The sequence below is a fragment of the Halichondria panicea genome, chromosome 16 (assembly GCF_963675165.1).
Source record: "Halichondria panicea chromosome 16, odHalPani1.1, whole genome shotgun sequence".
Lineage (NCBI taxonomy): Eukaryota > Metazoa > Porifera > Demospongiae > Suberitida > Halichondriidae > Halichondria > Halichondria panicea.
Genome location: NC_087392.1, coordinates 1,886,527 through 1,902,782, shown reverse-complemented (window position 1 = coordinate 1,902,782; position 16,256 = coordinate 1,886,527). Strand labels below are relative to the sequence as shown.

At 44.5% G+C, this 16,256-nt stretch overlaps 2 protein-coding genes across 4 annotated transcripts; one reads left to right on the top strand and one right to left on the bottom strand.

Annotated features, from left to right (window-relative positions):
- The first annotated feature begins 44 nt into the window (after window positions 1-44).
- LOC135349913 (THO complex subunit 2-like) lies at window positions 45-11,882 on the top strand. Of its 3 annotated transcripts, XM_064548572.1 has the most exons (37): window positions 45-197; window positions 257-312; window positions 405-505; window positions 557-608; window positions 663-733; window positions 822-943; window positions 1,061-1,194; window positions 1,359-1,519; window positions 1,579-1,683; window positions 1,773-1,868; window positions 1,921-1,974; window positions 2,081-2,277; window positions 2,410-2,641; window positions 3,384-3,514; window positions 3,636-3,737; window positions 4,039-4,123; window positions 4,323-4,416; window positions 4,723-4,900; window positions 5,031-5,148; window positions 5,368-5,547; window positions 5,893-6,057; window positions 6,195-6,269; window positions 6,407-6,625; window positions 6,870-7,011; window positions 7,283-7,440; window positions 7,561-7,621; window positions 7,821-8,053; window positions 8,246-8,391; window positions 9,789-10,051; window positions 10,103-10,306; window positions 10,416-10,535; window positions 10,807-10,844; window positions 10,948-11,043; window positions 11,254-11,346; window positions 11,408-11,476; window positions 11,581-11,609; window positions 11,705-11,882. In XM_064548572.1, the coding sequence occupies exons 1-37, from the start codon at window positions 139-141 to the stop codon at window positions 11,736-11,738; spliced, it is 4,473 nt and encodes a 1,490-aa protein (XP_064404642.1). In that variant the 5' UTR covers window positions 45-138; the 3' UTR covers window positions 11,739-11,882. The 3 variants fall into 3 exon arrangements, with proteins under 3 accessions (XP_064404642.1, XP_064404641.1, XP_064404640.1); XM_064548571.1 differs by having other exon boundaries at window positions 9,789-10,291; XM_064548570.1 differs by having other exon boundaries at window positions 9,789-10,306.
- Window positions 11,883-11,933: 51 nt separating this feature from the next.
- LOC135349929 (lysine-specific histone demethylase 1A-like) lies at window positions 11,934-16,215 on the bottom strand. The gene is made up of 15 exons (XM_064548591.1): window positions 16,019-16,215; window positions 15,856-15,964; window positions 15,574-15,786; window positions 15,427-15,519; window positions 15,196-15,302; window positions 14,971-15,139; window positions 14,669-14,819; window positions 14,372-14,533; window positions 14,085-14,219; window positions 13,667-13,911; window positions 13,309-13,487; window positions 12,704-12,845; window positions 12,537-12,637; window positions 12,243-12,482; window positions 11,934-12,151 (listed from the first exon to the last, which is right to left on the bottom strand). The coding sequence occupies exons 1-15, from the start codon at window positions 16,139-16,141 to the stop codon at window positions 12,044-12,046; spliced, it is 2,277 nt and encodes a 758-aa protein (XP_064404661.1). The 5' UTR covers window positions 16,142-16,215; the 3' UTR covers window positions 11,934-12,043.
- Between the last annotated feature and the right edge of the window lie 41 nt (window positions 16,216-16,256).

Genomic DNA, 16,256 nt, shown 5'->3' with positions numbered 1-16,256 from the left:
ATGGCTTAGGCATGCGCACTGTACATATTAATTAAAGGCCGCCCTCGTTCTTGGCCACGTGGCTGTCTGTTTACGGTTTGTAAATCAAGAGTATAGTACGTACAAGGCGCTAGGCTAGGCTAGGCACCTACAAGGTGGATGATGGCTTTATCAGAGGAGCTGGTCAAGGACTGGAGCACCAAAGGCCATGACAAGGCGTAAGTAGACTGTCTTTTGATGGCCTACAATAAATAAGTGACACACCACACCACTGTAGCCTTGCTTTATTTGAGGACGTACTCTCCACTGGGACACATGGAACCGACTGTGTGGGTGAGGTCTACCTGACAAATACGAGAAAACGCACACTAGTACTACATAATAACATTCCACACAGTACGTCAATATGTGCTTCTGAATTATAGAGTTGCGTGGCATGCTGTACGACCTGCTCAAGCACTGTGTGACTGGGGCACTGGACGGACAGGATGTGGCCACCTTTATCTCAGAACTCACATCTATATACGTAAGGGGAACCCACAATCATACAATACCAATCATACTTATAATTATGTAGGACTTGGACACTGATTTGCCCTCTGTACTCTCTGACCTATTGGCCGTGCTTGGTAAGATCGTGGAAAAAATTTCCTTCTCAATAATATAATTCTTACGTATTTCAGATGCTGAGACGATCAGCAATGAGAACAAGGATGAGAGGACTGCATTTGTTTCCGTGACAACCGCTCTTATGGCACGTACTTTAAACTAACAAGGGGACAGACACTCCATTTTTTCTTATTATAATAAAGCCTCTAATTGATTGTTTTCTGCTTCCTCAGAAAACTGTTGGAGAGCCGCTGCTGAAGGAGCGACTAGAGATGGAGACACTGGAGCAAGTCAGTCTGGTCCCTTCAGCTAGGAATTTCAATCAGAAATATGTCAAGACCAAAACAAAGTTATTGTGAGTGATTATTCGATTCTTCTACACAAAGTTTTAATCTTATCTTTTGAGCTAGCGTAATATTTTTGAGAGTTGTCGTGTTTGTTGTACACATTCTGTGTAACTGTTGTCATGCAGCTACAAGCAGCAGAAGTTTAACCTGTTCCGAGAGGAGAACGAGGGCTACTCTAAGCTGGTGGTGGAGCTGGGTCACGAGGAGAGGCCACTGGCAGCTGCTCCAGCCATGCTCGACAATATACGCTCTCTCATTGGTCAGTACCACATCTCATGTGTGTATTCGACATAGGGGTAGCTTCTCAGTAAAAGCAGTGCATAACCATGGCTATGAATGCTGACAAAGCTGTCTCATCATCAGATTATGCCTGTAAATATTTTACCCTCGTGGCTGTAATCTTGTCTGTGTGTGTGTGTGCAGGTCGTTTCAACCTTGATCCTAACCGAGTGCTGGATGTTATCCTGGAGGCATTTGAGTGCCACCTGGATCAGCACGAGTTCTTCCTCTCTCTTCTCCACGACTACCCCTGTGAAAAGAACACCTTTGTTAACGTCCTCGGCTTCAAGTTCCACCAGTTCCAGGTGTGGAGACAGTGATCAGTATTTCTTTACTGCACAAAATGACTTTCCACTCTCCACAGAGTGCTGATGGCAGTACTGACTCTCCCACCCCCTCGTCCCTCTACAAGCTCTCTGCCCTCCTCTTACACCGCGGATTAGTCACACTAGAGGACTTGTACCCTCACGTAAGCACCATCATCTCTGCCTGTGTATGCTACGTCTAATAATATGCAACAACACTTATAATGCTTTCAAACTGTTACCATTCTCACAGTTGTCTCAGAGTGACTCCACACTCAAGGAGCTGCACCAATCATCACTGGATGATGCCCTCACTCGAGCAAAGAGGGCCAATATTGTCTCCTTTGCAGTAAGAATCACATCTTATGTTATTCAGCTTATAGGTTATTCCCTCACTCTAGGAGAAAAGTGAGGAAACACTACAGAAAGAAGCAGACGCTGAGCAAGAGAAGAAGGTGTGGTTGTTGACTCATGCAATGTGTGTGGATGTAAATCCTTGAAAGTACCCGTACCCTGTATTGTTTTGTGCAAGTGTACGTAATCTGCTTTCGTCATGTGTAGGTGCAAAGAGAGCGTCTGCTATCGATAGAGTTCAACCAGAAGCTTGGACTATGCCACGCCCTCATTGAGTTCGGGGACTGGGAGGGGGCATGCTCTCTTATGAAACTCCTCCCACAGTTCCTGGCCGTCTGGTCGCCCCCGGTAGCACGCTCACTCTGTTCACTCATCTCTCACGTCCTAGAGCCACTCTATAGAAAGTGAGTTACTGTTATAGCCCTTACTGGGTATCAATAGGGAAGTGGTCGATACTGATTTTGAAGTACACAATTTCACTAGAAGCAAACAGATTGTATAATTAGCTCTGTGTGCCCATCTGATAAACCATGCAGCTACGCCTCTCGTGCTGTGAAGGGGAAGCCCCGTAGTAGCACCACCCTTCCCATCCCCACCTGCTCCAAGATGGAGGACCTGTACCCTCTCACTATCGACATGCTCTGTCACCTTGGCCCTGCCCTACACTCTGACCCCATCCTAATTGCGAAACTCCTCAGACTTGGAAGACTGTTCTTCAAGGAGAGGGCCTCCATCAAAGCCAGTGGGGAGCTTCCCTCGCAAGAGAAGGTACTTTACTGACTTGCATAAATAAAGCAACTTTGAACAGCCATAACTTTAGTTCTGTTGGTCTAATAACATGATTTTCGGAAAGCTTAGAGATAGGCCTTTCAGATTATGTCAAATCAAAGGTAAATTTTGGGCCTGTTTTTCTAAAATGAGAAATTATAGCCCGTTCCATTTGAGCATACGAAAGAGCTCCTTCTCAGAAAATCATGAAATTGGACCATGTTGTTTAAAGTATGGGGTGTTATCTACGTCAAAATTATTATGACGATTAATGTACACACGTGTGCATTCATATGAACATTACAATATGCACGTTGACATGCATACTGTATAGCAGGTATATTTCGAGGGTATAAATTTTCGCAGAAATACCTTTAGAAAGGTTTTCAACGATTTAATTTTGGTGTAGTAGCGCCTTTTTGGAGCACGCATGCATGTGATATTAATTTCACGGTACATACTTAATCCGCGAAAACCACGAACATTTATATGTACCCTCGAAATATACCCGCTATATAATATGATATGCACATTGCAATATTCATGTCATGCATGTGCACACATTACAGTGTTCTTGGTAATGTAGACATTATAGTACATCTTATGTCACCAGCTTTCTCCCCCACTATGATCCCCCATTGTGTCTTTTATTTCCCACTAACCCCCACTTTTCCCCCTTTCTTCCCTGTATCAGCTAGTATAGACATTCACAGTATCTAATTATTACCATTGCTATGTACAGGAGCTTGTGTATCAAGGGCTCCTAACAATCTTGGATGAGGTCTTACTGCCGTCTCTCTGTCTGTTGCCTAGTAACTGTGGGATGGCCGAGGAGGCTTGGGCCATGGTCAAGCAGCTGCCTTATCAGACCAGGTGGCTAACACAGAAATTCCTACATGTAGCTTCATAAATCATTAGATGATTTGAGAGCATCCAACATCAAGAAACATATAAGATTATACATGTACATATACACCCTTTCCACCTGCTACAGATACCAACTGTATGGAAGATGGAAGAACGACTCGTTCCAGCATCATCCTGAGCTGATTGATGCCAAGACAGAAACCCTCAACAGAGGAAAGTTCATTATGAAGTGAGTACAGAGTTTATGTTTGCATGAGATTGTTAGGCAATGGACAAGTATGCATTGATGCTAGCAGCCAAACATACACTCAACTAGCTAGTGTGTTCAGTGTCAATTACTAGCTTGCTTAATTAGCATAATTATGTACTCTCAAAAGTACATTTTTATTTTAAAAAGTGAGTGCGGCCATTAAGAGTAGCCATAACAAAGTGCATTCTATTGTTGTCCGCTATAAGCTCATACTTATATATAGTTGTGGGGTTGTTTTTTGAATTTTGTTTTTGTTAGTCCAAACATGCACCCTTTGCAGACGTATCACCGTGGACAACATCAAGCCATCAGGGAGACAGATTGGAAAGCTCAGCCACAGTTTTCCGGGAGTCATATTCGACTACGTAAGCCATGCAGTGTTATTGTCCTGTACACTGTGCGTTAGACCAGTTCATGCATGACTAACTGACGGTTTCCCAGGAGTCATATTCGACAATGTAAGCTGAACGTGTTGTTGTCCTACACACTGTTACACTAGTACTGTGTACTAGACCAATTCGTGCATTGTGTGCATAGCTAACTGAGTGCTTTATTTTGTTGCAGGTGTTGTCTCAGATCCAGCGCTATGATAACTTTATCTCTCCTGTGGTAGATTCCCTCAAATATCTCACCCCACTCGGCTATGATGTCCTAGCATGTATCCTAGCTCACCATCTAGCTTCCTGTACTCTTTGTACATGTACATGTACTAGGCTCTCCCTTGTTAACCACTGGCAGGTGGTTTGTAGTTCTTATGATGTTTTTTTGTTTAAAAGGTTAGAATGCCGTTTGTTGTGGCACTAATGTACTATCACTCAGCTAAGCTTGTTTTGCAGCTGTTTAGATATCTTATAACTGCATACTTGGTCTGTTTTTTTGTGCCAACCCAATGTATAGGTAAACAAATTAAACTAAGTACCTGGTAGCATGATTGTGCTTTGTTTTCTTAACAGTCCCCTGTCAGATTGTATCATTGAAGCACTTGGTAGTCCACAGAAGGAGAGAATGAAGTACAACGATACAAACATCTCACAATGGCTGAAAGGCCTCTCAAGTTTCTGTAGCAACATCTTCAAGAAGTACTCCATTGAGCTTACTGGACTCCTACAGTATGTGGCCAACCAGCTCAAGGCAGGAAAGAGGTGAATGACTATTGCCAGCATGTGTATGCTGTTGTAGTGTGGATTCTTTCGTTATTATGTATGACGTAGCTGGTACTGTGTATGTAAGTTATGGGTGTGCATTGGGTGGTCACATGACTCTCACATGCAGCGTGGACCTGCTGGTCCTGAAGGAGGTGATTGTGAAGATGGCTGGCATTGATGTCACAGAGACAGTGACTAGTCAGCAACTGGAGGCACTCTCTGGGGGAGAGCTGCTCAAAGCAGAGGTGAGCCACATGTACATGTAGCTGTAGCTCCAGCAATTGTTGACTACATTTTACTAAAATGTGAGGTTGTTTTAACCATCTACATTGTCTTGTTGCAACCATCACAACCCACACATTAACTACTACTTGTTAACAGATTTGCACTCTGTGTTGCTGTTGTAGTTACACATGTATGTGTCTTCTTGTACTATTACACACTTTCCCACTACCCTTTCCCAGGGAGCTTATTATGGGCAGGTGCGCAACACTAAGAAGTCGTGTCAGCGTTTGCGAGAGGCGTTGGTTGATGCCAAACTGAGCCACCCCCTCCTCCTGCTCATGGCCCAACAGAGGGACTGCATCGTACACGTGGACGGAGAGTCACGCCACCTCAAGCTGGTCGGAATGCTCTATGACAATGTGAGAGTTCTGTTTATCAGGGACGCATATTAAACTATTTTATGATATGGACTTGTATTTATGCAAACTACACTCTGACTGTGCACAGGCACTTACAATGGCAATATAAAGTATACTGTGTTTTGTGTCAACCATAAAGATAGACTAATGCTTGTTTTCATATCTATCATTCCATATTCCGTTCCATTCCTGTTCCTTCTCTCACAACATGCTGCCTAGTTCACTAGAGGTCACCCATTAGCTCTGCATGTGAACATGTGCACCACTGTTTATCTGAACTGATGGTGTGGTTGATTGTCTTACCTGAATGCCCACACACACACACACACATGCCATCTTTCCCAGTGCTTGGACACCTTGGTTCAGTTTGGAGAGTTCCTGTCTATACACACCAGCCCAGATGAGTACAAAGGTCGTCTGCCATCCCTGACGGAGCTCCGCCTAGATTACCACCTCCCTGTGGATGTGGCCTTCTACATGCTCAGACCTGTCCTGCACACCGCTATCACTGTGAGTGTGTAGCTATTAGTCCTAATGATTTAAGCTTTGCTTTCCATACATCTTGGTATAATATCTGGTCAGTTATTTGAACATACTAATTATTAGCCGCAATGCTGTAAGCATTTTCTTGTTTCACATTTTATTAGGACAAGTTCTTTGCCCTTGAGGAGGCTGCCGGTTCTGAGAAACTAGACAAGAAAGCCAAAGCCTCTAGACAAGAGGTCAGTATCTCTGTGTGTTGCACCTTCTGGTAAAGATCACCTCTATCTATGTTTAAGTGTGTCCTGTATCAATGTCTTAGAATTGTATATAAAAATTAATAGTAACCCTCTCTACCTTGGGTTGTACACACCCACAGGCCAACTTCCGCTCTGCTTGTTGTGAGGTGCTTGATCCAGTGGTGGAGGCAGTGAGGGGACTGCATCCAGCTAAAGTGTGGGAGGACGTCAGCTGTCGCCTCTATACCACCTTCTGGGTACTCTCCACCTATGACCTTTACGTGCCGACTGGTCGCTATGACGAGGAGATCGGCAGAGCCAAACAGGCCATCAAGGACTTGGACAGCTCCTCTGATATGGTGCGTGTGTTTTGTGTTCAATGTATGTGTATCCAAAGTGATGAACTACTTTTCATGTACTATGGTAAACGGTATACTAAACTGTTTGTGCATATGACTGCAAATTAATCCAGGCATGTACACAATTTTGTACAGTACATGTAGTCTTGTTAGTATCTGATAACACGCAGACGATTAAAGCAGCAATTTTATTGTTGTAGTCTTAATCATAACACTCCCTCTATCCCTCTATTGCTCACTGCAGACAAGCAGCAAGAAGAAGAAGGAACAGGACAGAAACTCCGTCCTCATTGAGAAGCTCCAGGAGGAAAAACAACGACAAGAAGATAACCATCGTCTCGTCATGAGCTGGATCAAGCACGAAAAGGCCAACTGGTTCAATTCAAGTTAGTACCAACCACTATTCATTGCATTCCATTGACACCACAATATGTAGCGATTGCTTTGTAGTATAAAAGAAGGCCTTTGACAGCAGTCCATGTGGACTGTGATGAATCACCTATTGGTCCGTGTTTCTGACCACACCCTTGCGGTGCTCTGACGATTCAATCTGGTGTATGCTCTGAGTTCACCCAAAAACAATATTTCAATTTCAGCTCTGTTGTCAGCCATGTTGTTGAACCCCTTTGTTCGTGCACACACACACACTTACTGTAGAAGTTGCCAAGAATCGTACCATCACTCAGTTCCTACAGCTGTGTGTGTTCCCGCGTTGTCGGTTCACGACCCTTGATGCTCTTTATTGTGCCCGCTTTGTGATTGCCCTCCATTCTCAGCAGACACCTAACTTCTCCACACTTCTCTTCTTTGACAGAGTGTGTTGCTCACATCCAAGTAGTCGTACCTCACTAGTTTGTATCAGTTATGAGTCATTAAATATTAACAGTTTCGATAACGTCATTTCACACTGATATATTTAATTTTCTGTGCCACAGATGTTCTCTGACATTTCCTACACTGTGTCCTGCTGTACTGAGAATGAAGCCATGAGATACGGTAACACAACTGTGCACCTATATCCCCTACATTGATAATGTCTGACATTGTTATGTATCGATCCCTCTTGTATGGGTGTTAGCAGGTGTTAGCAAGAGTAGATAAGAGTATCTACTCTTGGTGTTAGCTATCGTATTTCTTATCACTGTTGTACAATACATGCACTGACTCCGTGTAACTACCCCCCCCCCCCCATCAGGTCGTTTCCTCGGTGCTTTACTGGAGACGGTGAGTCGATGGCACTTGGAAGACTCTGTGTACAGTCTCGAGTGTGCCAAGACACCTGGTTTCATCTCCATGATGAGGTCATCCGGCCAGGGAAATGAGAAGCAAGATCTCGACTATGAGAACTTCCGGCACATCACCTTCAAGTGGCACTTCAAACTCACCAAGTCATTTGCAATTCTTCTGGAGTCCAAGGACTATCTACAGGTTAGCTGGGTCACTCGTATAGCGTGTATATGTGGCATGCGACTGTAGGAGCTAGGCTAGTGCCACTTAACATGTACTCTTCAGTTTTGTGTTTATGATCATCATTACATGCATGACTACACACTGCCTTGTTGTTCTTTGTTTTGCATGTTACATGTACATACCCCGGCCATGCTCCCCCCTCCACTCCAGCTTCGCAATGCACTCTTCGTGCTGATCAAGATCGTGCCGTATTACCCGAAGGTGTTCCATTTGAGCATCGCTCTGGAGAAGAGGCTGGAGAAGATCTTGGAGGAGGAGAAGGACAAGAGGCAGGACCTCTACACACTTGCCTTGGGGTGCGTCAATAACTCCAGTTTATGGTTTAGAGCAGCCGTTCATGCATACCAACGTTAAGTAAGTATTATAACAATCTTATAGAGCAGCTGCTGTTTTATTAACCCACGCGGCCCGGCTTATAGTAGTCGTCTAGTTTGTTACCCGAGGCGCGCGTGGGCGGCCACGGGTATAGTAGTCGTTTGGTTTGTCTGTTTGTAATTTCAGGGTCTGCTCACCTGGCTGCCACAGCACTGCGTTTATAGCGTGGATAGCCTTCACACAATAAGTTATTATTAAGTTATCAATAGTAGATTTCGATGTTAGAGCTTTGTTGTCGAATAAAAGCAAGCATAAACTAAGAAGCTTGAACTTGCACGTTGGCAGCTAGCTAGCAAACTACACGCGGCCTTTATTCGAGGCACCCTCCGTATTTACAGCTGAAGTGATCCCGTACCAAAAACAGTGGAAAAGGGTCACTAGAATAGAAAGCTAGAATTATGACTTGTTTGTTGCTCTGTTAGCTGACTCCAGGATCCCAGGAGTCATATCATACTTCTTTGAGACTCCAGGCATCTTTGCTGTGATCCTAGTCCACTGTGCATGCCTCATTACCACTAAAACTCTGTTCTCACAGCATGCCTCTAGTCTGGTTTAGTGCTGTGCTAGACAGCTCAGTCATACATCACTACATGCACTGCATTATATCACTCTTTCTTTATAATCATGTCACCAGCCGAGGGTTTGCACTTTAGTGCTCTAGTTTGTTTGTTTGTGACAGGTGAATCTACTCACCTGGATGCCACAGCACTGCGTTTACAGCACGGATAGCCTTCACACAACAAGTTATTAGTTTTAATAGTGGCAGAATTTGATGTTAAACCTTTGTTGTCAAATAAAAACGAGCAAAAGCTATGACTGGGTCTGCTTACCTGGATGCAAGTGTTCCTAGGAACAATGGAACAGGGTCACTAAAGTAGAAAGCTATATACCAGGAACAATGGAACAGGGTCACTAAAGTAGAAAGCTTGAATTATAGCTCCTGCTGCTTTAGCTAACTGGGATCCTACTCCATGCAGGACCTGGAGCCATACTTCTCTGAGACTCCAGGCTTCTTTGCTGTGATCCTAATCCACAGTGCATATACCTATACTATAGGTATATGTAGGCTATAGTACCACTACCTGTTCTCAAATGTTTCAGCATGCCTCCAGACTGGTTTAGTTTTATTGCTCCTGAGTTGCTGTGCAAGTCATACATGATAACAACATCATGCACTGCATTATATCACTCTTCTGGTTTCTTTATAATCATGTCACCAGCCGAGGGTTTGCACTTTAGTGCTCTAGTTGTCTACATTTTCTCTCAGATTTTGTGTAGTTTTAGTATAATTATTCTATTCGCTCTTTGCTATACACAGGTGTGCTGGTAAGCTGAAGGCACATAAACCGAACCTGATACCGGAAGCAGAATTTCACATCCGAGAGGAGAGGGTCAAAGCGCAGCAGTCTGATCACAAGGATGATGGCCTACGAGGTGCCTCTTCAAAATCTGCATCGAAAAAAGTGGCTCCCACGTCGTCTAAGATCACATCTACCAAAGCCACACCGGCTACCACTTCTAGGGGTTCATCTAAGGCCACACCCACATCCTCATCTAAGACCAAAGACGTTAAAGAAAAGGGTAACGAGGAGTCTGCTGTAAAGGTAACTGAAGATAGTGACCCATCTGCAGGCGGAAAAAACTCAGGAAAGAGCTCGAGAAGCAGTTCCGGGGAGAGGACTCAGTCTACAGTGGAGAGGAGTCAGTCGCCAAGTGAGACCAAAGCCAAAGAGAAAGGTGGCAATGGAAGCAAGAGCTCCTCAAGTTTGTCCACGACAGTGAGGAAGTCACGAACGTCCATTGAGGGTTCCAGTAATGGAGGTATAGATGAGAAAGGTTTGTTCAGTGTTCTAGTTGACCATGCAGTTCTCTCGCTAGTTTCATATCTCGTTCTTTGCATTCATACTGACAGTTGCTGTAGCATATTATACAAATTTTGCTACAGGTGTTGTTAAGGTAAGGAAGAGTAGTCCGGCCACGCCCACTGGACCAGCAGCTGCTGTTTCCCCTCGTACCGGCACCAGGCGACACCAGATAGACTCTCCAGACCCCTCACTTGAGAAGGGTATGTATACTGGGTTTGTAACTGTTCCAGCATAATTGTGTATACATAATTATTGTCTTATATAGACTAGATTTTAAGCATTGCTGCATCCATAACTTTAGGTTTAATTCAAATTTTTGGGTAGTTACGTAGAATAGTGTGGTTACCAGTGGAAGTACATGTGTATATACAAAAGTTTTACTTCAAACCGTACCAAAGACCCTTGCTCCTTTTTTAAGAGCATATATAGTATCTATACTCCTCACTTTTGTGTAATGCTCACTTTATCCAGACGTAAAGAGGCGTAAGATTGATGACAGCTCTAGCAAGGTGAGAGGCTCGTTGGACCGTGGCAACCTTGCGACATACTCTCTTGAGGAGCGGCCATATTGAGTTAGTTGTGGTGATTAAAGCGTGTACTTATGCTCCACAGTCTTCACTCTCGGAGAGGACAGCTAGAGAACCGACGGAGGCAGCTGCTCCCAACGGAGACCAGAAGTCTGACAAGCGGCGATCAGACAGAAAGAGGGTATGTCTACTGTCATATAATACTCTTACGTGTCTCTTTGCCGTGTCAGCATTCTGTACAGCGATGGTATCCTGTGTGCTTATAACTAGCCTCGTTCCCGGCCTGACTTTTGTAACCTATCGCTAGAGAAAACCGGCCAGGGAACGAGGCTATAGTAATAACTAGCAAGTAGCTACGTTTATGCTCACAACGTATTTCTCACCTCTATAGCTAGTGGAACTAACTGTTGAGAAGGATGTGTCAGAGACTAAGAGGAGGAAGGACTCGCCTGCCAGTCACGCCTCCAGCGACTCTGATGTCAAGGTAACCACTTGTAATAGCTACCACACCTCTTGTTCATTGCACTGTGCTCCCTCTATCATAGGAAAAAAAGAGGCTAAAAGTGGTACAAAAAGAAACCAAGTCAAGTATCTCCCCTATTACCACGAAGAAGGTACACTACATGTAGCTGTGTATAGAGCATTTAATGGATGATATTGTTATAGACTGTCTGCTTCTCGTAACCCACTTATTTACAGCTGTGCTTCTCCTCTTCAGATACCAAGTGAGGACAAGACAAAGAAACCGTATCTTACTAATTGAGTGTGTGTTTTGTCGTGAATACTTTAATTATTAATGGTGTTTTCTTGTCGTCATTGGTGCCTCCTTGACTCTGACCCAGACCCTCTATAAAGATACGTTCAGTGCGGAAGTGAGATCTATTTTCTTCTTTCTCTGCCCACAAACACAAAAATACATTCAGTCTTTATAATATATTATTATAGTATGATATTCTTGCATTCCCCTACCTGTGCATATAATTATCACTGCTGTTCTGAATAATTATAAATGATCATCAATCATGACGTCATTTACACCCATAAAATAACCTTAGGTTCCAGTTTAGTAAATTGTAGAGCAATATGTAATCATGTATTATGAATGCAGTAGAGATCAAAAGAAATACATTGTAGTACAAAATGAAAGAAACACATAATGTACAGGGTTATAGAGAGTCCAGTTAGTTCTGTGACACGAGCTCAGCGAGGGGGGCAGCTGGTTGGGCCACCTCGGCATTGGTTGATAGGGGGCGGGGTGTGTACGGGGCACCCAGCAACATGTCTCCAACCTGCATATAATTAAGAAACTGAATGAAGTGGACATGAAAAGTTAATAATTTAAGCTACGTATAACAAGGCACACATTGCACATTGTCCGACCTTTCCTGCCTCCCTGAGTCCACTGAGGAGGGCTCCATGTACAGTAGCTGGGTAGTTTCTAATGGTGTGCTCCCCAGCAAAGAATACTCGTGGGCGTGGGACCAATGGACCGTTACGAGCTGGACTGACGGCAGCTGCTAGAAAATCATAGTCATTACCACTAGAGCCAGCTGCCACATACGAGTAGGAGCCTCGGGCATACTCGTCCTGACGCCACCTGGTCACATGACTATCTGTGGGCTGGGGAGTAGAAGTCATGTGATAAAAGTATGCACTCACGTTACAATACTTTACCTCAGGCACTGATCGATCACCGAAAACTGAGCGTAGAACAGAAAGTGCCTTGGCAACAATCACATCATCAGGTAGGGACTCAAACTTGACAGCTGCTTCACCTGCACACACCAACATGATTACTCAACTGATAATAGTCTATAATTATTTGGTCTATGATTTCTCACCTGCTAACAGAGCGATGAGCACTGGAGCATGACTCAAGTGCCAGAACATGAACAGCTGTCCTCTTGAGGTAGTTCCCGTAGCAACATGACCAAACAGGTGTACATGTGAATCCCAGAAACGCTGCTCAAAGCACAATATGACCTGCACAATAAATCCTTTATGAGAAAGAGTTAATATTACGTAATGCAGTTATATACAAGTGTACACTAGAACCTCGATTATCCGGACACCTTGGTTCCAGAGGCAGGCCGGATAAGTGAATATGCCGGATAATCGAATAGATAAACCACGTCTTGATCCACCCACTTTATTGATAAACAGCAGTGCCACATGGTTGTTTGTGCATGCGCAGAAGATAAGCAGACCTGTCTCCATAGTAACAGCTGCAATGCGCATGCGCATTTCAGGGACACGACCATTTTCTAATCTGATTAAAAAGAAACTTCCAAGCCGGATAATCGAGGTTCCAGATAATGGAGGGCCGGATAATCAAGGTTCTACTGTACATGCACACACAGCAATGCCAGTGCATTTTTGGACAGATCTTGCATTTGTGCAGTACGTGTCTCAGGAGTGTACACCTAGTAACGTTCTAAGGACTCACTTTGTTAAGCAGCCCAAAGCCGAGATTGTGAATGGCCTGAGTCTTCCACTCTGGGAGAGGAGGGTGGAAGGTGATGGCCGAGGACTTGAGGACTCCTAGAGGAACACTCACAATGAGAGCATCCGCTCTGAATATGGTGGAGCAGCCCGTCTGTGTGGAGCGAGTGTGTATCTCAACACCTGCACACAGGGAGTAAGTTATAAGGGTTATGAAATGTATAGGTACACATGGAATACTGGAAAAGATAGTTGCAGTGAAACCTTTGGAAAGGGAAAGTTGGGGTCCATACAAAGTTGGTGCTTTGGAGAAGGTCTACCCAATCTCCACTGCTGTATCTACAATATGAGGAGTCTCTCACCATCTGTACTGTAGTTGACCTCATAGGCAGCCGTGTTGAGTCTAATGTCCAGTCCCTTTGCCAGCTGTGAGGGGAGCTGATCGTAACCATCCCGACAGGCCAGGTGAGATCCTGTGAATTCAAACTCATCATCTTGGTCCCAATGCTTGAGCGATAGCTTGGAGAGGGGCGTGGCATTGGCAAACTCGAGGTTGGCAAAGTGCCAGTCCAAGATCTGACGGTCGCGAGGAGATAGGTAGACAGAGCTACAAGTGTAAGTGTGTGTGTGTGTGTGTGTGTGTGTGTGTGTGTGTGTGTGGAGAGGAGGGGGGGCATGAAGCTATATACTATGTGCAGGGTATAGAGATTGTATGGGTACAACAATGATCATGTAACCTACTGTGTACTACTACTGTATGTGCACAAGTACTAAGCTCACGGTAGAGTAGTGTCTTCTGCTTCGTCCAGTTTGTTCTCGAGCTCCTGCCTCTGCTCGCACAGGTCATCGTAACTCTTAAATAACTGGATGAGCTCCGCCTCAATGGACTGACTCACAAACTCTCGGTCACTATCACTGAGGGGATGAAGAAATGAATATTGCAGAAAATAATAATTGCAGTCCGCATTTACAAAAGGTTTTGCTGTGAGGTAAAAATATATTTATTGAGTGTAAAATTTTGCCTAGTGTACATGAAGAGTATGCAAACATTACGGGAATTAGCTGACCTTGTGGCAGACTCCAACAGCCTCTCCTGTCTACCATGAGTCTCGGTGATCTTCGCCTCCGTGTCCAGCACTTTCCTCTGCATCTCCATCAGTTCTGACTGCATTACCATGGTGGACTTGAGATGCTCTAACAGCTTCTCACGAATGTGCTTCTCTTGTAGTCTACACAGGTGTGAAGAAAACGTGTGCTTAAGGTTAGAATGTCGAGACTAATAAACTATATTTGATTGTGAAGCCAAAACTTTGACCCACTAACAGGTTATAATTACACGTAGTAGTACATGTATATCAGCTCACTCAATAACGAGCTCGAGAGCCTGGCCTAATGAAAGGGGTTTCCCCGCCAGCTGGTCGACCTGCAGGTGGTGTGAGAGGTGGGACACAGAGTCGAGGAGTCTGTTGAACTCTAGCTCCACTGTCTTGTCAGTCTCCTTCTTCACCATCTCACCTGGCAGGAAAACAAGTGGGCTAGTTAATATACAGTAAAGCAATCTGCAAGTACTGTACATACAAACTCTTGGATAATTTTCCAGCACTTGCAGAGTAAATGTTCTCCAGGACTTTCATGAATCGTACACAGTGCACAAACTGATTGTTACCGGTTGTGAAATAAAGAGGGCATCGCTGTTTAATCTTGGACATGTTGAGACCAGTCTGTTTCTTGATGATGGAGAGGGGGTTTCCCCCCAGCCCGGTAATCACCATGGCACCCAAGTCCGCTACGTACTGCCCCTTCCTAAAGGTATGGACACGCCCACCAATACGATCCTGGGAAATATATTACTGATAGATTACCTACATAACAAAGAAAAAATTTTACTCACTCTCGCTTCTACTACGATGACTTCAAGTCCAAAGTATGCCAACTGTCTTGCTGCCATTAGTCCACTGACCCCAGCCCCCAACACAACCACCTTGAATGGCATCTTTCCTGCAAAGAAACACAAGGCTCTACAGAAGAATAATTAAATTGGATACTCTAGCAAAGTTAGGGGTAGTCAAAGGTGGAAAACGAACCACTTAAAAGTTGTGTTCTTAAGTTGTAATTAACTCACCGTGCATAGGATTGACTCTGTTGATCACACCATAGTTGACTAGACCATATCGTTGCAGGTAGCCATGGATACGCATGACCAGGTTAGCCTTCCCTGCACACAACAGAGCTCCATCTCAACGACACACACACTCCTAAGGCCACCTACCTGTATGGGGTAGCAGCACTGTGCTCTGTGCCCTGTCGCCAGTCAGCTCCTGGGTGGGGTCAGCCAACCAGGTGGCCAATAACTTGTTTCTAATGAACAGAAACTCGAGCACTGCCGACTGTGACCCTCTGGCTATGTCGTAGAAGAACTCCGCCTCCTGCTGAGTCATCTTATTGGCCGGCATACGACTGGCAAACGCTGCTCCCTCTAATCCTGTAAGGAGACTAAGTGTAAGGAGGGGGAGGGGGGTATTGATGAAATACTTCTATAACATGTACTTGCCTGTGGGCACGTCTGGTTCGATATCAGAGTCTGAATCAGAGGTGAGCTCGTCGTCTGCTAGGACTGGTATTTGAGGTCTGTTTAGTCGCTTGGCCTGCTCATCAGAGAGCTGTGTATGAGAGAGTGTATATTACAAGCAGACTAAGTGTTAGTATCTCCTCACTCTAGGTCGCTTGTATCCAGTGGTGGGTCTCTGATCAGCAGATGAGCTGCTGGATGAGCTTGCAGCAAGCACCTCTGGGGCATGAACTAGTCCCACAGTATGTTGATCAGCCATTGAAGCCATCTCTTAGACGCTGAGTACTATATCGAGTGAGTACATTAATTTTAGCCTTTTGACCTTTTAGACTTATACCAAAGCCAAAGGTCAAAGTTGTTTATTAAATTTTGAACACGCCCAT